This window comes from Syngnathus typhle, linkage group LG11 (genome assembly GCF_033458585.1).
Source record: "Syngnathus typhle isolate RoL2023-S1 ecotype Sweden linkage group LG11, RoL_Styp_1.0, whole genome shotgun sequence".
In the NCBI taxonomy this organism is placed as follows: Eukaryota; Metazoa; Chordata; class Actinopteri; order Syngnathiformes; family Syngnathidae; genus Syngnathus; species Syngnathus typhle.
Genome location: NC_083748.1, coordinates 5028443 through 5048738, shown reverse-complemented (window position 1 = coordinate 5048738; position 20296 = coordinate 5028443). Strand labels below are relative to the sequence as shown.

The 20296-nt window shown below is 43.6% G+C and overlaps 3 protein-coding genes across 5 annotated transcripts; 1 reads left to right on the top strand and 2 right to left on the bottom strand.

Annotated features, from left to right (window-relative positions):
- Positions 1-8: 8 nt before the first annotated feature.
- On the bottom strand, positions 9-3311 carry LOC133162285 (uncharacterized). Of its 2 annotated transcripts, none has more exons than XM_061291380.1 (6): positions 3004-3311; positions 2645-2801; positions 2407-2557; positions 1972-2147; positions 1667-1895; positions 9-1346 (listed from the first exon to the last, which is right to left on the bottom strand). In XM_061291380.1, exons 2-6 carry the CDS (start codon positions 2783-2785, stop codon positions 1204-1206), a joined length of 840 nt encoding a protein of 279 aa, XP_061147364.1. In that variant the 5' UTR covers positions 2786-2801; positions 3004-3311; the 3' UTR covers positions 9-1203. The 2 variants fall into 2 exon arrangements, with proteins under 2 accessions (XP_061147364.1, XP_061147365.1); XM_061291381.1 differs by having other exon boundaries at positions 2407-2554.
- A 121-nt stretch (positions 3312-3432) lies between these two features.
- On the top strand, positions 3433-6603 carry rrp9 (ribosomal RNA processing 9, U3 small nucleolar RNA binding protein). 2 transcript variants are annotated; one of them, XM_061291378.1, is made up of 15 exons: positions 3433-3638; positions 3761-3849; positions 3921-4033; positions 4105-4172; positions 4243-4284; positions 4351-4477; positions 4559-4683; positions 4757-4849; positions 5005-5105; positions 5188-5322; positions 5516-5578; positions 5666-5811; positions 5989-6068; positions 6156-6229; positions 6457-6603. In XM_061291378.1, exons 1-15 carry the CDS (start codon positions 3564-3566, stop codon positions 6557-6559), a joined length of 1434 nt encoding a protein of 477 aa, XP_061147362.1. In that variant the 5' UTR covers positions 3433-3563; the 3' UTR covers positions 6560-6603. The 2 variants fall into 2 exon arrangements, with proteins under 2 accessions (XP_061147362.1, XP_061147361.1); XM_061291377.1 differs by having other exon boundaries at positions 5666-5823.
- A 640-nt stretch (positions 6604-7243) lies between these two features.
- On the bottom strand, positions 7244-19790 carry grm2b (glutamate receptor, metabotropic 2b). The gene is made up of 5 exons (XM_061291479.1): positions 19278-19790; positions 11717-12554; positions 10151-11214; positions 8436-8628; positions 7244-8093 (listed from the first exon to the last, which is right to left on the bottom strand). The coding sequence occupies exons 1-5, from the start codon at positions 19788-19790 to the stop codon at positions 8020-8022; spliced, it is 2682 nt and encodes an 893-aa protein (XP_061147463.1). The 3' UTR covers positions 7244-8019.
- Between the last annotated feature and the right edge of the window lie 506 nt (positions 19791-20296).

Genomic DNA, 20296 nt, shown 5'->3' with positions numbered 1-20296 from the left:
AATCTTGGTTTGTTGTCTGGTTTTATTGAATTTTGTTTTTTAAAATTGTAAAACATTTTTTATAAGGTGCTTTACAAATAACGTTGAATTAAATTGCTCCCTAAAGATTATGATTGGCACAAATGTAGTGAAGCACAACAACAAAGTGCAAACCCTAATGTGCACATACCTGCACATTGATTTTAAAGTGTGGAAGGTGCTTGATTTGTTTCATTAACTCTTGGACCCTTTGAATGAAACAAGATACCAATATATCTTGGTGTAATACAAAAAAAGGAAGGTTTTTGAATATAGCTCTTATAGTACTATGAATTGTGAATGTGTTATATAAATAAAGAAAGTATTGTTTTGTATTTTTGTACATAATCAGTACCTTGTACAAGTCCAAGGAGTTAAACAGTGTGAATCTAAACAATTAACAAGTAGTGCGAAAGTGTGCTTAGAAATGGGCGACCAAAGGTGCTTATTGAACAGAAAAAAAACATAAAAATATCTGACCCCTCTTGGGCTGGACATCCATTAACGTCAATAGTGTTCTTGTTGGCCAACAAATAGATTTTTGACACAGACGCCAACGCAAACCTACAACTCTACGGTAACAACTTTCTCGTCTCTACCCACTTTGTATCATATGTGAGCTTTAAAAGCGCTGAACATTTTCTCTACAGCCATGGTGTCAAACTCTTTTTTTGTCACGGGCCGCATCAAAGTCATAGTTTCCCTCGGAGTGACATTTTGAGTGTCAACGTCTTCTATATACATACAGTATAGGCTACACAACAAACCCATGACTAACTAGTTTTGAACCCAGAGACTAGTAAAAATTGTTCAAATATTCTAAAAGGATGAACGGTAATAAAAATTGCTAGCAATGACTCTATTATTTAAAAGTGAAGACATTGTAATTTGAGTAGTGACATAAAGTCGATGCAAAATCTGTCTTTGCGGGCCACATAAAATGATGTGGTGGGCCGTATCTGGCCCCCGGGCCTTGAGTTTGACACCAATGCTCAACAGTATATGTAATACTGTCTAATGAGCGCCGTCCCATGTATAAAAAAAAAAGGGATTACTATAAAAATAACCTACTTCAAGCACCACACAGAATGATGTAGATTAGGAGAGGTGACCTGTCACACGGTTACAGTACAGCACACACGCGAGCAGACAAGAAGGCCAAAACGCAGCCTCGAGTGGAATCGATCATATCGACACGTTGTTGGGTTTGGGTTCCACTTTGACCATGCCCATTCTCTTCTTGAGCAATTTGTCCTCATTGTTCAACTTGGTCCGAATGGCCGTCCTGATCTGGCTGCTGTCCACGCCAAACTTGACCCGCACGTGATCTGGAGGGAGGGATCACACGATAAGGAAGACGAATCAAAAGCTTGCGTAAGACTGCTGAGATGATGTCGAATCCTACGTCTACACATGGACACTAATTTGTAGTAATGAGTACTATCTCTAGGTCAGGGTACATCCCAGAACTGGTTGCTAGGCAATCCCAGACCCCACATAGGAAGGTCAAAACTGAGATTCAAACTCAGAGCCTTTCGAGAGCTGAATGAATAAAAGATGAAGTAAAATCTCACTCAAATTGTACTCATTGCAACGGTAGTGCTACAGATGAATTATTAATCATTCATATTGTCAGTCAGCAACCTACTGATGATGCTCCTGAGGGTCTCAGGTGGAAGCTGGGGCTTGGAGCAGTCCTCCCCAGTCACAGTGTTCCTGCGGCCCTGCAGCGAGTGCGTGGCTAGCGTCTCTCTGTCAAAAAGCATCATAAGCAGCGCGGCGGTGTATTTCTTGTAGTCTGAGATTTCGCCCACATGCTCGTAAAGATTTCTTGGAACGCGGAGGTCTTCAGCGAGGTACATGTAGTTGTTGGTATCCTGAGGGGGAGAAAGATCCTGAGTGTGACGACCCATAAGAAGCGTGGCCAGGCGACACCGACAAAAGAGTGCTGACCTCTGGCTTGTCGCCTACTGCTTCCGTTTGGGCCTCGGGCCCCGGCAGGAAAGCGATGTCTTCGTCTTGGGAGTTGTGCGGCACCATCGTCGCGTCGCCGCCTTGAAGAACGTGGTCCAGCGTGGCTCGGAGCTGATGAGCCGTGTGTCGCATCTCCGCCATGAGGGTGTTCATCTCTGCACCGAGTATCACACCAAGACAAATGACCATTATGCTCAAGCATGTACACATTTTGGGCTAATGGGAAAAACATTTTTACTGTTGGATCAATCATACAGTTTGAACACATTTTTCCATCACTGCAAACTTTATATAAATATTCAGTCCCAACTACAAAGTTAAATTTGGCATTATCCTCTTCACCAGGATGCAAACAGAACATTCAGAGAAGCAACCCATCTTATTTATGAGAAGTTCTCTCCTCCTTCTACCCACCTTTCATCTCCCTCAATTCTCTCTCAGCCAAAATTCGACATCGCCGTTCATATTTGAGTTGGGCCTGCAGCTCTTCTATCTTCATCAGCAGGCTGATGGTGTCCGTTCGGATGCCTTGACTCCCTTCGTCATTAATTTCCTCAAATTCCTGCTGTCGGGTGAGAGGAAAGCCCGATCGTAATTGGGAATACGTGCACGGCGCGTTGTGTATGCAGAGTTCACAAGAGATGCAGCCTACCTCGGTGTGGAAAAAAGGAGAGTAAGTGGACTCGGGCAACTCCTCCATTGGACCATCCTCCGGTGGGACCGTGTTGAGCTTTAGCATCTTTGGCGGCGGCGTCGGAGATGGGGTCGCCCCCGCCTCTCTCTTGGGTGGCATATGGTTCAAGGGAAATCTAGAGAGGGAAGACACATTTTGTGAAGTTCGGCCCAGCGATCGGCGTCTAACTTTCAGCCAAGGAGGGAGACTAAAATGGAAAGTTAGTTAACGCCATGTCATCAGCTCGACCCCTCGGCTGCAGCCTACTTAGCTCACCGTGATAAACAATGTCTAATAAATTCGCTTTTTATGGATACAGTGGTGGAAATGAAGCTCACCTGGGCCCTCAGCTCGTATCGAGAAATTTAAGTGCAACGACACCCACTGAGGACAAAGGCAGTGCAATATATCATGCAAATACTGCGTAGTAGAGGAACTAGTAGAAGTACTACTGCAGTACTACAGTGCATGGATCCCCGTGTAATATTATCACTGTTAGATGTGTAGCTCGTAAGGTTTTGAGCTCAATTCGTGGAAGAAACTGATTAAATTAATTTTTAATATATATAGTTTGAATATGTCACGAATAACTATTAGAATTTTCAAATAGTTTATCTTATACGTGGAACAAAACCGAGACTTGTTTTTCTCCAGGGGACTTATTTTCGGACAGGACTGCTTCCTGTTCTACTAGATTTTCTATGAACCAATAGGATTGCAAAACCTTCTAAAAAGGCGGGATGTAGTAGGCATCGACGAATCAGCAACAAGCTTCATTCCAATTCAGTGTCGGTTAGGTTGACCTGCATGCTACCCATGTGGGTCCAATGTTGACTTGAATCCTAAGAAAGTTGGGATTGTTTTTCCCAGAGTAGCTCGTATTAAGACGTTTTCCACAATGTCGTCGTTTTTTATCAAGGGGTCAAAAAAATACCAAGTAGCAAAAACGGGGGTAAAGACATCGAAGCGGAAAGTAAGTTTAGCGGACCGGGGCGAAGTAGCCACCACTCACTGCTAAATAAATTTGCCTTGCATACCTGCACGTTTAATCTTGCATGTCACGATCGATTTCATTTGTCAAAATCTTTGACTCAGGGTGACGCCGACCCGGCTGCGAAGGGCAAAGCCAAGAAACAGAAAGCAAAGTATAACGAAGAGATTTCCAGCGACTCTGACACAGAGAGGTAGACAATTCGGGTCAAACTTTTAGCAGGTATTTATACAGAGAATAACAATATCTATTTTTGTTGGACAGTCCGATAGTTCCAAAGAAAGGTCAGGCCAAAGAGGACTATGACTATGACGAGACACCGCAGGAGAAGAAACTGAGATTAGCCAAACTTTACCTCAACCAGTTAAAGGATCAAGGTAAGCTTCTACTTATATATCATCATTTCTGAAGTCTACTTTCTTATACTTGTTCATTCTGTTTTGAATAGAGGAAGAAAAGATCGAAAATGACTCATTTGAGACAGATTTGATTGCGGGAAGACTTCAAGAAGAATTGGTAAGACAATTTCTGAAAAGAATGCTGTGTTGAACAAAGATATAAAATATTGTCTTTTTCTTTTTTACAGCTTGAGCAGAAAGGAAAGCTACAGCGGTTCATTGCCAAAGATGTAAGAAGTAATAAAATGTCTATGGTGGGGTGGGTTTACCCATTAAGTATCGTTTTTGTCTTTTAGCTATTACCACCCGACGCTTCCGATATCCGTCTGTTACGAGGACACAAGCTCCCAATAACCTGCCTGGTTATCAGTCCTGACGATAAGTTCATCTTCTCTTCCGCAAAAGACTGCTCCGTAATTAAATGTAACGTACCGTCAGTCTATTTTCTGCATAGCCCGCGGTGACATCATATGTGTTTTAAATGATGTCTGTTTTTTTCTACAGGGAATGTCGAGAGTGGGAAGAAGCTACATGTCATACCTGGTGGGAGGAAAGGGACAGAGGATCGCCATGTTGGACATACGGCTCAAGTCTTGTGCATGTCCATATCATCCGATTCCAAATACTTGGTGAGCACTCACACTTTTACAGTGCAAACCGTAACTAACAGTTTGAGTAGTAAAAAACTTGGTCTTTATTTAGGCCACCGGAGACATGAATAAACTGATCATGATTTGGGAAGCTGAAACGTGCAAGCATCTCTACAAATTCACAGGACACAAAGGCCCCGTGTCGGTAGGTAGTCGCCTATCATCAGGAGTTAATTTATTTGATTTACTTTTAGGGCGTTGATTTATCTATCAGTCTAGCTTTTGTGGGGTGGTCAGATTTTTTTAAGGCCACATTGCTGAGCTGTCAACACATGAAGAAGCTTGTTTGTTTGCTTGCAGGGTCTCTCGTTCAGGAGGGGAACTCACGATCTGTACAGTGCCTCACATGATCGCTCCATCAAAGTGTGGAATGTGGATGAAAACGCATATGTGGAAACTCTGTGAGTGACACCTTAAGAAAAATATCAGCATATACATTGGTAGCGTTTCTTAATTTTGCCTGCCCTTGATGACTTTAAACAGCTTCGGCCATCAGGACGCCATCACGGGACTGGACTGCTTAAGCCGAGAACGTTGCGTGACCGCCGGCGGCCGAGACCACAGCGTGCGGGTGTGGAAGATCGCAGAGGAGTCGCAGCTGGTCTTCCACGGCCACGAGTGAGTGCTTGCGTGTGTCACTTGATGGCGCCAGTGAGTTAACACTAAGCTTTTTTGAATTTTGTTTCGCACAGCCAACCGACAGTGGTTTATGTAAAAGTCCCGGTCAATGTTAAATGGAAGCATTGTAGTGGCTGGCGTTAATCAAAAAAGGCAGAAGCCACTTTTAATTTCTCACGACTGTTTCTTCCAGGGGTTCAATCGATTGTATCCAGCTCATCAACGAGGAGCACATGATCACAGGAGCTGACGACGGGTACGTCCTGTCATCAGCAAAACTTTGGACCCCTGTCATTATCATTAGCATGTGAGTCTGACTCAGTTTCTGGCCCCACCTCCTCAGCTCTGTGTGTCTTTGGAGCGTCAATAAGAAGAAACCCCTCAGCACGGTGAAGCAGGCTCACGGTTGCCATGGAGACCCCGGGCTGAAGCAGCCTCACTGGGTCGCCGCGGTAGCCGCGCTTCAGAATAGCGACGTCGTAGCCTCAGGTGCCTCTGGCTGTGAGAGTCCTTCCCAACACACACACACACATGTTCATTAAGGCTTGTTGAATATGTGCAAATATGTTCCGCTCGGTGTGACACGCACATGTTTCCATTTGGTTGAGTGTTTTGGACACAAGACCAATACATTGATCCAAAGTCACTATAGCTTCTGTTTCACAGGTTCCAGCAACTCGCAGGTGCAAGTATGGAAATGCAGTCCGAATTATCGAGGGCTTGAGCCTCTCTTCAATATTCCACTGGTAAGAGCAACTTGGAATGGACCGACTTTCACACAACACGTCGCCTTCGTGTTTTCTTATTCTGCGTACTTCTTTTCCCTCGCTCAGATCGGTTTTGTCAACAGCTTGAAGTTTTCACACTCTGGTCACTTCTTGGTGGCAGGTGTCGGGCAGGAACACAGGTAATATGGCTGTTTCCATGACAACCGTTCCCTGACATCTTTTTTAGCATCAGATGTTGTCCACTAGATGGTAGTGTTCTACTTTTGTATTACGAAAAAGGTCATTTGACCTGCTGGCTGGTCAAATTCAGTTGTTAGTAAATAGCACTAATTGAATCCCCATGAACAAAATTGAGCTAATAGAAAGAGTATACTGTGGTAGTGAAATGTAATCTGTCTCTGTGCAGGTTGGGCCGATGGTGGAGACAAAAAGAGGCCCGCAACGGAATCTGTATCATTCCCCTTAAAAGGAAACCTACCAATCAAGATGAAGCCCTTACAACAGAATAGTGGACCTATTTTTGTTTTGTGAATTAAAATTGTTTCAAAGTTTATGACTGATTCCTTTGTTTGCTCAACACTGAAAATATGATATATCACATGAATATGAGATGAGAATTATATTGGTATCTTTTTTTTAGGTACGCTAAAATATTGAAACATTCATGTTTTTGAGGGCTGAAATTGTTTTTTCCCAGTACCATTTAAAACTTTCTGGAGAGTAAGAAAGTAACACCACACTGTGTTGTTAATGGGAGGTTCTTTGTCATTGTTTAGCAAACACAGTCACTTGCTGTTCTAATGATTAGCAGTTAGCTTGTGGAACAAAAATGATTAATATCCAGACAGTGTATTTAAAAACAATACAAGTGCCAACTACATTTATTTATCTCTCGTCTTTCTGCAGTTTGACTTACAAATCTCCACCAAAACAGCTTTGAGAGACATCATTGAACTGAAATGGCACCCCCATGTTACTGAAAATCTTCAAATGCTGCGCATTCACAACATCCTACAGAAATGAAAGCAACATGTTATTATTAATTTGGATGCAAGTCAGGTTTATGTGGAGGCAGACCTGACGTGGTCTTCAGCCCGTATGAGTAGAACATCACATGTTGATACACATTACATTAAAAAAAAAAAATTAATAATACCTAGGTATTGCCAAATTCATAAATATTGGCTCTTAATTGTTTTTGAAAATGTTAAAATACAACTCTATTCTCTATTCTGATATTACAAAAACATTTTTATTTACATAAGTTACATAAAAGCACGTGTTCTAAAGTAGAATGTCTACATCAACACATTTTCCTCAGGAGTCATCTAATTTCCCATGTTATACTCACTAAGATAGGTCACTTTTTTTTTTTTACTCCGTTAAATAAACATTTTTAGTCTTCAAACATCGTATATATTCACAGCACTGGACGGACAATAAGAGAAGAACAGCTGTATTACGTTATCGCTGCATACAACATGACAAGTTAGGACAAGGCACGGTGCAAGGCGTCACGAGCCAGAATTTAGTAGGATTTTATACCCCCAAAAATGCATACATTATAATAGAAAAATTTAAATATTATTTTCTTTTAGTGGTTTGTTTCATAATGGCGAATTTGATATGAGCAAATAAAGCTTTAGAAGTTCTTGTTAGATTGTTGTGAATGTAACAATATGGCCTGTCAAGTTGTTAAAGCTTACACAATAATGACCCTGGAACAGATTATTATTATTCCGGCCAGATAGAGCCTAACTTTTTTAAATGATTTCCTACTAAATTCTCACAAAAACACATTGTCCAAGTGTAAACCAAAGAAGTCACAGTATATTAAATAATCTATACAAACGAGGGCCTGTCAAGCGATCCCTACTGTTCGCTGGGGGGCAGCGTCAGTTCTGCCCGCACATTGTCTCTCTGTCGCCGTGGCGACCGGGCCTCTTTACGCACGATGATGGGATGGCGCTCACAATGAGGAAGTCGTCGAGTCCACCACTTCACGACCGTTACAAACCGTTGGCACATAGTTGGAGGCTGACCCTGAGATACGTTCAGAACAAATGTTTCGACAATGTCAATTCATGCAACACATGATTATCATTTTAGATTTGATAGATGGGCAAGTCAGGTAAAGGAAATCGGCCAATCAGGTGAAAAGATGCCAAAAACACGTAATACGCGATTAGTTGACTGAAATCATCAAACGTCAATGAGGAGTAGTGATAACATTTTGGAAGTATTTGATGTTTGAGTCACATTGTATATGAGCACTTGGGCCCACTATGCATCTGTAATTTAATGTTGGTCATCGTGGTAACACTTGAAGAGCCAAGTATTTGTATTATGGATTTTCTTTTTGTTGGAGGTTGTGTATGTGCGCACCTTTTGAGTAACTGGAACTGGGAGCGGATGCAGAGGCCGACACGGTGGCACTGAAGCGGTTGGCTGTGACCCGCAGCGAAGCCACGTTCTTCTGAGGCTGGAAGAGGATGATGTGGACCTTTGGAGCGAACAGGCAGCCCAGCACCACTGATCCGCTCAGACTGACAGAAATGCACATGGTGGTGGTCTGGACCTGCCAGGAAACATGGCATGCCAGCGGGTGAGTACAACACAATACAATACATCTTTATTCATATACAGCTTCTTTATAAACGTGTCCATTTTTTTCTTTCTTTCGCACATATGAAGAAATGCTAATCAAATGTACTGGACAGTCAGTTAGTCATGGTTCAGCCTCTAATATGAGCTGACTGTTGGGGTCATGTGCCTGAGCACCATCTCTTCCCACGCCACCGGATAGCCCCGCAGTCCGAAAACTTCTATTTGCAGACGCACAGCATGAAGTGAATAGAGAGACCCGTCATAACCTCCAAAACATACGGAGGAGGAGCCTCACACGTTTTAACTTTCGCCTGGAAAAACACTGTCGGTTGGGTTTTGAGTGTTGCAACTGTTTCTCGTTATTTTTATATTCAACTCCAATTTGTAATATTGAACCTCAAATGACCTGTTGTGTATTTGTTATTGTTGTTTCCAACATTTTTTGCCCTGGCATTTAGCTGAATTAAATTAGCAAAATGTTGGAAAAAGCCATCTGTGCTAAGCAGTGCAGTTGTACAAAACGGTTTTGCAAATTTGGTCAATTTGTTCCAGACTGTTTGGGACAGCCAGGTTAAGCACTGCCTTTGTTCAAATGTGTAACACCCAAAGGAAGCCAAATTTTAAGCACATGCAGTAACAATCTGTTGTATTATTTTTTTCCATCACATAATTTTGAATAGACAAAAAATATCACAAAGAAGGAAAAAAAAAAGTTTTTTTTTTTTAAATCTTTTGAAGAGTTTTTTTCTTCTTCCATGTGTGTGAGAGGTTGTTTGATGCGAGCGTTTTTTGGGATGAGAGTTAGAGGCTTCTTGGTGTCACTCGAGAGTTTTTAGTTAAGAGACAGACAGACATTTTGTGTGTTAGCGAGCCTTTGATATTTGTAGAGGTATTTTTAGTCCAAGAGATTTTTGGAATGTTGGAGAAAATCACAGATGAGAGGTTTTGTGTATGTGAGTGAGTTTTTTTTTCTGTGTGTGTGAGGGAAACCATAACTGGGCCATTCCACTGAACCACAGAATCAGTGCCATTTGCTTGTTATAACTTAACTCACTTAAAATTTAATCAGACATGTATTGTACAACCCAAACTGGCTGTCTCGGCCATCTTATTATTTTCATGGCATTGTTTTTTGTGCTGAAAGTCCAATTTTGATTATGAGGATCGTAAGTAATAAGAATTAGTTCTTAGCATAAAATGATCAAATTCATGAAATAAAGGCAATACAGATGTTTTTTTTTTTTTTTTAGAAACTTCATAAATGTAGATGAAATTAACATAAAAATATGGGAAAACCATTTGTGGTGCATAACTAATTTTTAAATTGTATTTGCAGCCAATTCACCATGCAAGACACTTTGCGCAATTAAAAAAAAATCACAATGCATTTACATTTTTTTTTTTTGACTGAGGACACAAATGGCAGCAATTTGGTGGAATGGCCCGCCATGAAATTGCATTTGACATTTCTGGCTAAGGTGCCCGATAGTTACCCTGTAGTCACTAGCGGTGACATAGAAGATGGGCTGGAAGGCAAGCCAGATGATGCAGGTGGTGTACATAGTAAAACCGATGAACTTGGCCTCGTTGAAATTTTCCGGGCACTTCCTCGTCTTGAAGGCGTAGACGGTGCAGAGGACGATGAGGACGCAGTTGTAGGTGAGCGACATGAGCATGCTGGAATCCCTGCTGTTGCACTTGAGGGTCACCACGTCTCTCCGCTCCGGGCTCGCCTCCTTTCTCACGCCGGGCACCTCCACCAGCAGCCAGATGACGGCCACCAGAAGCTGGCAGGAGATAAGCGCTCCGCATATGGCCACCTGGGAGGCCGGGCTGATGAAGCGAGGCCGCTGGGCGCCGTCCTTCACGCCGCTGAAGATGCGGGCGATTCGGTTTGTCTTGGTGAGCAGAGCCGAGTAGCACACGGCGAACGACGTGCCCAGGCCCAGTCGGCGCAGCGTGCAAACGACGGTGGAAGGCTTGGCGATGTAGATGAAGGTCATGCTGTAGCACATCAGGACTCCCAGCAGGAGGATGTAGGAGAGCTCACGTCCGCTCGCCTTCACCACCGGCGTCTCGTTGTGCTTGAAGAACAGGGCCACCACGGAGAGGGTGCACATTATTCCCAAGCAGGAGATGGTAACGGGTCCGATGGCCCACGCGTCCTCCCAGCGGATGTACTCTTCGGGCAGGTCGTAGCAGCCCGTCAGGTTGTCCAGGGGCCACTGGCCGAAGCCGCAATCGGCACACGTGAACTCATCCTGAAGGTACTGGTAGGGTTGGCAGGGGATGCAGATCCAGCAGCACACGTCGCCGGGCTGCATGCTCTTCACCTCGTTCTTCCTGCAGGGGTCGCTACACTGCGAGGTGGGCGGCGACAGCCCGGGCCAGCTTACCAGCGTGGTGTTCAGGGTCAGGTTCTGGTCCCAGTAGCCCACCTTCTTGTAGACAAACTTCCCGTCTTCTTGGTGGTAGTGGAAGATGTTGTAGCGGCTGATGCTGTCGCCGACAGAGTCAAAGCGCACCATGTTTAGGGTGTCCACGGGTCGAAACGGAGCTGGAAAATCAATCATCGTTTTAACATCAGATGAATGACCGTATTTGGAAGTCAACCACATTTTCCGGGAAAAATAATCCTCAAAAGGCGAAACTTTTATGAGCTTTTGCTTTAGTTTTGATTTACAACATTTATATTTACTTGTGCAAAAAATGTCATGGATCATCTCAATTCGTTGGCTCCCACAGATCTTTTTGCTTAAACTGCGGTCACCTTGGCAGACTTGATATTTTGTGCTGCGATATGATCAAGAGTGGATTCACATTTCAGATATCTGATTCCATTTGTCTTTTTTCAAATAGAATGTATATCAAAAGTGAGCCACACGGCATGAGATAACTCAAAATTGGATCACTTTTATCGCTATTTCATAGAAATCCGGCCAAACATCTTATTTGTATAACCGCATGTTATTTTTTGAGGCCCGCGGGGTTCGGTGAGCCATAACTGTTGTTTTTTAGATTCAAATAATGTCATGTCAGGTGGTTGTTATGATTACTACCTTCAAACTTGGTCTTCAGAATGAACTCCTTGTAGAACCTTTTACCATTGCCCGGTTTCATGGCTTCACAGACTTTGGAGGTGTTGGAGCACACCGCTTGCCTCATGTTGTGTAGGGCGTAGGCCATGGCGTAGACGGCGTTGACCACAAACATGATCTTGGACTCCTGCTCAAAAGTGCCATCCCTGAGGCTGCGCTCGCTGCACCCGTGTTCCTGGAGGCTGCAGCCGAAGCGGTGCTCCCAGAACTCTTTGAACCAAGGGTTCCTGGTGTTGGTGTACGGGTTCAGTTTGGTGAAGTAGTCTTCAAATTCTCTGATAGGGTAGGAGGCCAGCTCGATGGTGAAAGCGCCATCCGCAGCCGTCTCGCTGGCCCTCACCACGCTCTCCTGCGCTCCCCAGCCGTCACTGGCCACCCAGATGAAATTGACTTTCATGCGGGCGGCGGCCACCAGCAGCTCCCTGGCATCCTCGCTGCGGGTGAACATGATGACCACCTTGGCGTTGGACTTCTGCTGCAGGGAGCGGATCACGTTCTCAAAGCCCTGACGGTTCATGGAACGGCTCACCTTGGCCGAGGTGGCGATGCAGATTTGGTGGGAGCGGGCCTCTTGCTGAAAGGCGTCGATCCCCGTCTCGCCGTAGTCGCCCTCCGATGCCACAGTGGACACGTAGGTCCATTTGAAATAACGCAGAATCTCCGCCATGGCTTTGGCTTGGTAGAAGTCTGCGGGCACGGTGCGGGCAAAGTAGTCATAACGGGATTTGTCACTTAGTTTGGCACTGGTGGAAGCGTAGCTGATTTGAGGGATCTGGAAGAGTCGAAGGAGGTTGGCCACCTTTAGAGAAACAAAACGGACTTTAGAGAAATCCACATTGAAATTTTTAGTCGATATACTTTTTTGCTCAAAGACTTTTAACACCTGCCTGGCTTAAGCATTTGTCTTTGTGAACTGCGGGAATTGTCCATTTCCGGACATTTTACAAGGAATGGCCTATTCGGGGGAAAAATGAGACATTAGCATTTATTAATTTAGATGTTGGCCCCTCTGGTAACTGTTTTGGTCTTTGCTTCCAATTGAATTTCAAGCAAGAGGCTCTTTTTCAGGGAACTTAATAGATTCTCTGTGTGCATGTAAAGACTGCACTACACAATGGGTAATCACCGCTCGTTCCTTTTTTTGGTTTTTGTTTGACAGATAACTGCGTCTTGACAGAAGTGCAAAGCTGCAAAAACAAAGCATGAACAACAACATTGAATCTATTCTACGCTAAGATTTCATGTACATCCCATTCATACTTCTATCCATCCATGCCGACAGTATGTAAAGTAGGTCCATTCATTGACTTGCATTTTAACGCACTTCAGCTGAATGGAGCAGTGGAGTGTTTGTCACTATCAAGCTGTTTACTCAGTCAGGGTCCGCATCGCCAGCGGCTTCAGCCATCAGACCCGTAGCTTAATACCAACACCCGCAATGACCAACGAGGGGGATTTTATCAGGCTGTTCAGGCGGCTCGGTGGCGCACTTGGGTAGCACGTCCGCCTCACAGTTAGGAGGGTGCGGGTTCGATTCCACCTCCGGCCCTCCCTGTGTGGAGTTTGCATGTTCTCCCCGGGCCCGCGTGGGTTTTCTCCGGGCACTCCGGTTTCCTCCCACATCCCAAAAACATGCTTGGTAGGCTGATTGAACACTCCAAATTGTCCCTAGGTGTGAGTGTGCGTGCAAATGGTTGTTTGTCTCTGTGTGCCCTGCGATTGGCTGGCAACCGGTTCAGGGTGTCCCCCGCCTACTGCCCGATGACGGCTGGGATAGGCTCCAGCACGCCCGCGACCCCAGTGGGGACTAAGCGGTACAGAAAATGGATGGATGGATGGATGGATGGATGTTCTGTTGCTCTTCAGCTTTGCTGCTGGCTTTTCACTCCGTCTCCCTTAGCCAAGCTATCTCTTGAACCAAACCTCCCATTGTTTTGAACTATCTATATTCAAATTTGACCCACAGACATTAAAAATCAATGGAGAACTTTGGGAGCCTATTTTGGTTAATTGGCCCCTGTGCGCTTGGCGTAAAAACAGGAGCCATTTTATTTGACTGCTAGTGCAAAGTTTAGTCTACGACAATCTAAATTCTAATATATGTTTTGTGAAATTGTATGAATTATTTCTGGTCATTTATCTTGTCTGTACTGCTTCCAGCATGCGTAGGGTGTTGATTTTTTTTCTTTTTTTTTGCCCAATAGGATTTCAGACTGGCATGTACTGCCGACTGCTTCTTTAACCTATATCGGATTTCAGATTGGGCCCAGGGGTCCAGCTAGCTGGCACACAAATGTCATCATTTTTCCATCCTCTGATTGGTTGCTCAGAGCAAAATTCCCTGAAAACAAATCTCAAAGACAGAAACCTTGTTTTGCACTTGATACATATTCATCAGTCTCCATCCAAATGAATGTATTTGTCTTTTAACTTATGTATGTCGTATGAAAAATTGGCTTCATCAAAGTAGAATTGTCACATTATTTACTTGAGAGGTCGTAACTGTTTGAATACATTTTTTGGCAACAAAGCACAGAAACAGACCAGATGGAGAAGTGTGTGTGTGTGTGTGGGGGGGTATTTCTATGGGTCCTCGCGAGACACCATGGTGATTATTGAACACAAACACGCTTATTATGCATCCCTCTTGCTTTATTGTAAGCCTCGGGGGCTTCCCAAACAATGATGTCCTCATGGGTGTAATACTGAAAACATCCCCTTTAAAGATTAAGCCATTAGTGTTTTTATAAAATAATTAATTCCTGCCCGTACACAAAAATAAATCCAGGAGTGATATTATTGACCGTTCATCGTCGTACAGTATTCCACTCACGGGCCACATTTAACATTATGGCTTTGATTGTGGCAGTAGTTTAAAGTTAAACAGCTAGTAGATGGTGGTAAGTATAGGTAGGGATGTTTGCACGACATTCAATTGGTCACAAGGATAAGTACAGCAGATACTTTTGTTGAATATTTCTCCAACATTAGGTCTATTAAAGGTATTTCTCCCCTTGTAAACGTATACGACCAAGCAGAGACACACTTTGTGTATTCTCACCGATAACACACCACCAACACGTGTGGCCTGAGAAGTTACAAAAGCGTAATGGACACGGACCCACGCATTTGACCTCCTTCTACTGCAACAGCCCAAAGACAAGAGACGGCACAGGCGGCAGGCATTCTACCAGTTCTGGAGGGTATGAAACGAGTCAATGTGATGGATTCAAACAGGCACGCCATGCCACGCCACGCACCCGTTAGTGCTTCATCTGTGAGTGCAGTCGGCCGATGAATATATATGAAATCGCCCACTGGCGTCTATAGGTCCATATTGAATTTGCATCTTTTCCATACAGCGGGCTGATAAACGGTCTTGGAAGTATCGGGGACACGTTTGATGTCGCATGTTGTTTAATAGATACGTTGGATCAATTTATAGGTAGGTAGGCAATTTAGTGGAGTTTGGTTCTGGCCAAGATTTCTTATTAAAAGTCTCTCACACGTTGGCTTAACCCTACAAGCAGACTGACAGCAATTATATGCTCTTTACAGTTCAGTGCTTCCATCCCCGAAAAATTGGTCCGCCTGCTCCGTGTCATAACTTCCGCTTCAGTGAGCGTGGTAAAAGACGAGTTATGGAGGATTACATTTCTACAACCATGAGTGTTACGAGCTAATTAGATTATCAGTTATGGTCACAAAGTTCAAACCCTGACGTCATTCGCGATTCAAGACTTTGTCGTAAGAAATTAGTTGATCAAAATACTATGACTGTACCGCCAGAAACGTGGCAGCTATAAAACTGAGCACTGGTTGTTTTTCGCTAATATGAAAGCAATGTTGTTTCAAATTATTTGTAGTCACAAAGATGGCAGACTAGGCTCAGAAATAGTTGTTTGATAGGACTTCTGTGTTTTTGGCTGGAATTTTGTTAAATTGTGAAATTTGTTACATTTGTTCTTGGGAAAAAAAAAAAAAAAAACACTTAAGAAAATCTGCAGCATTACGGGGTTCTAATCCAAAAAATCGGAATTAAACTAAGACATCTGGAATAGCGCCTATATGTTTCTTAAATCATGTCGCTGTCATGACTTCTTTATTTTTTTTCATCTCAACAGAGAAAGTCCATCTGAATGTCCCAGAGGTGCGTGTCAAGTAGAAGCCTCTAGCTGCTAGAGTCTAGCAGATGACATTCAGGCAGACACTTGAAGACCTGAAGCTTTTTCCGCTGTAACCTCTCTCTGAATGGCCCAGAAAAAAACTACTGCTTTGCACAATAGACAAGCAGATTATGCAGAAACATGGACTGGCAAGAAGTTAGCAATAAATGTGTCTTGACTTGACGTCACCAAAACTTGCTTGACTTGTGAGCGGAGTGTCATTGGGATGTGTTAATTGGGACCAGACCGACAGTTGCACAGAATGTGTGAGAAGTTCATGCACAAACACGACACTTTGAAGCAAGTGAGAGGACACGACAAAAACGTTGAAAAAAGAACTAATGTACCTTTGTCAACACGATTCTTATTTGCACCCAGTGTTTCGGCAAACAAAGCTCCAATTTACAGTTTGTGTGCAAAAAAACAAGTTGAGAAATGTTAACTTAAAAGGCACAACGGGTGAAAAGGTGTAAGAGAAAATTAGTGCAAGTGTTTGTACTTGAGCTTCAAGGGGCTTATATTGTTACTTTTATATTTTTAATGTTATGCAGATGTGCTGAATTTCATGCTTTTATAAATTGTGATCAATAAGTGCGAGTGCGTATGGTTGTTTGTCTCTGTGTCCCCTGCGATTGGCTGGCAACCGGTTCAGGGTGTCCCCCGCCTACTGCCCGATGACGGCTGGGATAAACTCCAGCACGCCCGCGACCCCCGTGGGGACTAAGCAGTACGGAAAATGGATGGATGTATTGATGTCAAGAAATATGTAAAATGTGTTAAAACAAAAACCAATACCAAAAAATATTGATTTTAGACCCATCCATCCATTTTCTGGACCGCTTAGTCCCCACGGGGGTCGCGGGAGTGCTGGAGCCTATCCCAGCCGTCATCGGGCAGTAGGCGGGGGACACCCTAAACCGGTTGCCAGCCAGTCGCAGGGCACACAGAGACAAATAACCCTACGCACTTGCACCTAGGGACAATTTGGAGTTTTCAATCGGCCTACCAAGCATGTTTTCCGGATGTGGGAGGAAACCGGAGTGCCCAGAGAAAACCCACGCGGGGAGAACATGCAAATTCCACACAGGGAAGCCCGGAGGTGGAATCAAACCCGCACCCTCCTAACTGTGAGGAGGACGTGCTACCCAGTGCGCCACAGAGCCGCCTGATTTTAGACCCACCTGACATAGTTTTGTGCATAGTTGAAGCTTTGTTAGATTAATGTATCCAATTGAAAGTTTGGCTTCCACTGTTGGAAAGTAAATTAAGGCATTGTCTCGAAAAGTGCTGAATTTGAATATGGGCATAAAATCCGAATGAATGCACATCAACAATCAACGCTAATTCAATCCTCCACCAGATGGTCACGAATTCTTCTTTTGTATGAAGGTAAGCCTTGACAAGGTAGAGAAAAAAAATTAAAATGATGAAAGAGCCTAATTATGAGAGAATCCTTGTCAGGATCACAAGAGACTGGCACAGCTTCCATTCGCTTCCTTTCTTACACACAGGTGGACGCTTTGCTGCTCACTAAAAGAGAAATCTCCCAGATGGTGCAAATAAACGCTTCTGCTAAGTTTATGAAAAACATTCTTGGCAGGCGCCCGTTGTCTTGACAGACTCAAAGTAAACCTGAAAGACAGTTGAGTGCCGTGACAGTGTGAGCTTCATTTTTGGATCTGGGTGGCCTAGGCGGCGCAAACCTGCTGTTCTTTTGTCAGAAACGTTGGCATCGCAGCAAGGAAAAGGAAGTCGATATTATGCCAGTGGTTTTCAACGAGGACATCCTGTTGTTGAAATGGCCTTTCACACTTACGAATTGCTTACTGGACTCATGCCCAGACCTGATTCAAGACTCAAATCATGCCGTAGCGTCACAGTCTTATTCAAAGAATCGGCACTTCCTCTTCCTATATGTTCATTTCTGTGGAGGTGCTGGCAATTATAGTGAAAAAAAAAAAGGTTTTATACTCCCACGGCGAGAGGCAAAAGAGCTACAAATAGATTTGGTTATGAGGAGCCATCCAAGTCTCAACTCTCATTTTCTCATGCAAAGGCACTAAAAAGCAAGCAGAGATTCAGTTGAGTTTAAATATAAAAGGAAGTGATATCAAATTGATAAAAGGTTTCGAAAACAAATCAATGGAAGGTGGTTGCAATCATAAAGGTTTGACTGCTACAATATATAATTCATGTGTGGCATGGAGGACATCATCATGCTTGCATTTCTTCCCAGTGGTAAAAATGGATCTGCCATCTTCATGGTATCCTTCTGATAATGTCAAAACTCAGTGGAAATGTATGCATGGAATCATCCAACTCTGGCAAAACCATCTTTACATTTTGCCCTAAAGACGTTCACATATTTGATCATTTATATTATATTCTATAATATACTATATAATATTTAGATTATACTATAATCTGAGCTGTCAATCAAAAAGGTCATCTTTTCGGTTACTAACTGAATTTGAACTAGTGCGCAACAGACACTTTTGGGTATCTCAAAGATGATGAAAGTAATGGATGATAATAAGAATAATAAACAATGAAAGTAATTGACTGCATCAATAAAACTATATTTCTGTGCAAATCAACAATATGGAGCAAGTTACTATATCATTTGAGAATAGCGTATGTGCCTAATTGAATTGTTGGCAGTTGATTCATTTCAACTAGGCGCACAAATCCACATAATGTGCATACACAGCGGCAAATACACTGATTAACATGCATATCTGCATATTCATGAGTTCACGTAGTCACCAACACTTCAGGTGTTATGTCAATTATTAATGCTCTGAGTGTGTTTATTACAACGCACAGGACTGTAGACTGTCTCGCAATAAAGAATGAGGCACTTAGTTATTTCGACTTGAGGCAGGAATTCACTTTTGTGATCATTTGCATTTTCTCATTATTTGAATTTTTATTACAAATAAAACAGGGGAATAAATGCTTGTGCCCAGAAATGATTGGACCATAGATTGTAACATGTCTTCTCACATGTCTTTTTGTTTGGGGGGGAAAAAAATGAGATCAAATTAGGCACTGACATCATTCTCGATGATAACGAAATCGTTAATAGCAGCAAGTGAAGAAAATAATTGAATGAAGGACGTTTTAGTTAGTTAATATTTTAAACAGCAGGTTTGGAGGAAGCACTGTGGACTAGTGGCTAACATTTCTGCCTTGCAGTATGAAGGTTCTGGATTCTAAACTTTGCTCTGGCCTTCATGTGTGGAATTAGCAAGTGCTCAGATTTTACCTTTACTTGCTATGAGATCCTCCCACATTTCAAAAACATGCATGTTAGCCTCATTAAAATGTTCACAGGTATGAATAAGTGCATTTACCTGGATGGAAACATCACTGTAGGATCCACCGATAACCCCCGAAATGGCCAGCGGGACTTCATTCTGGATGGGTCGGGACCCATCCGGGCAGATGAAGCCTGGGTCGTGCACCTTGGTGAGAGACGCCCTGACAAAATCGAGGGACTGCTCCAGAGCGTAGGTGTCCTTTGAGCAGGTGTCAAGGATGTGCGCCCCGAGCTGGAGTCCAGGAAGAATGCGATCACTTGAGTTAATCTCGTCGAGCGCCAGCAGCATGGCCTCCAGTCTCTGGATCCCTCGCTCCGCGTTGATTTTACCACAGTCCTCCGTCCCTTCGCCTTTGTGGTGCACCGGGAAGAGGCCACCGATTACCAAGTCGCCGTCGATGAGGATCTCACGCTTGGCCGCCGGGGGGAGTCTGGACATGCTGGGCAGGCTCCCTGGTACCAGCAACTCAAGGAGGAGGATCTGGAGGGGCCAGTAAGAATGCGCCGGAAAGGCCCAACACCTGAGGCGGAGCGCGATGCTCAGCATGGCGGAAGGAAGATTTTGGGGGTCAGTGTATTGAAGTGTCGGGAGGTGGCAGTTTACAGAGAGTGTGTGTTTTCTGATACTGGACACGGCATGGTGGACACTTCCTATAAAGAAAAAAATCAACAATCAATACGGTCATTATTGTTGGCCTCACAGAAAAAAAATAAAAAAAAATAAAGATTTTTAGTCAGCCTTGTGACGAAGACAGCAAATTCTATCATTTCACAGAGCAAACCTGAAATTGTTTACTTTGTTCTTATGAGACATAAAATCCAAGCTGTAGAAATTCCGGACATTTCCCAGATGAGGAGGATTTTCTCAGCTTACGAGGAGATGACACATAGATGGTGGTGCTCCTCAATGTTGCCATGGTAACTTGCTGGGTTCAAAAAAAATAATAAGTGAGGGTTGGACTGCAGGGAAGCGGGCAGTGTATGCTAATATAGATCTCTACAGAAGCGAGCCTACTGTGTTTTGATTTGGTGAGTTGTTGTGATGTCAAATGA

Coding starts and splice junctions, on each gene's coding strand:
- rrp9 (XM_061291377.1), top strand. CDS start 3,564: ATGTCGTCGTTTTTTATCAAGGGGTCAAAAAAATACCAAGTAGCAAAA. Junction 4,285..4,350: donor AGCGGTTCATTGCCAAAGAT/GTAAGAAGTAAT, acceptor TTTGTCTTTTAG/CTATTACCACCCGACGCTTC. Junction 5,579..5,665: donor ATCACAGGAGCTGACGACGG/GTACGTCCTGTC, acceptor CCACCTCCTCAG/CTCTGTGTGTCTTTGGAGCG.
- LOC133162285 (XM_061291380.1), bottom strand. CDS start 2,785: ATGCCACCCAAGAGAGAGGCGGGGGCGACCCCATCTCCGACGCCGCCG. Junction 1,896..1,971: donor CAGTAGGCGACAAGCCAGAG/GTCAGCACTCTT, acceptor TCTCCCCCTCAG/GATACCAACAACTACATGTA. Junction 1,347..1,666: donor GACCCTCAGGAGCATCATCA/GTAGGTTGCTGA, acceptor CCCTCCCTCCAG/ATCACGTGCGGGTCAAGTTT.
- grm2b (XM_061291479.1), bottom strand. CDS start 19,790: ATGCTGAGCATCGCGCTCCGCCTCAGGTGTTGGGCCTTTCCGGCGCAT. Junction 11,215..11,716: donor TCTGAAGACCAAGTTTGAAG/GTAGTAATCATA, acceptor TTGATTTTCCAG/CTCCGTTTCGACCCGTGGAC. Junction 8,629..10,150: donor TCACCGCTAGTGACTACAGG/GTAACTATCGGG, acceptor GTTTCCTGGCAG/GTCCAGACCACCACCATGTG.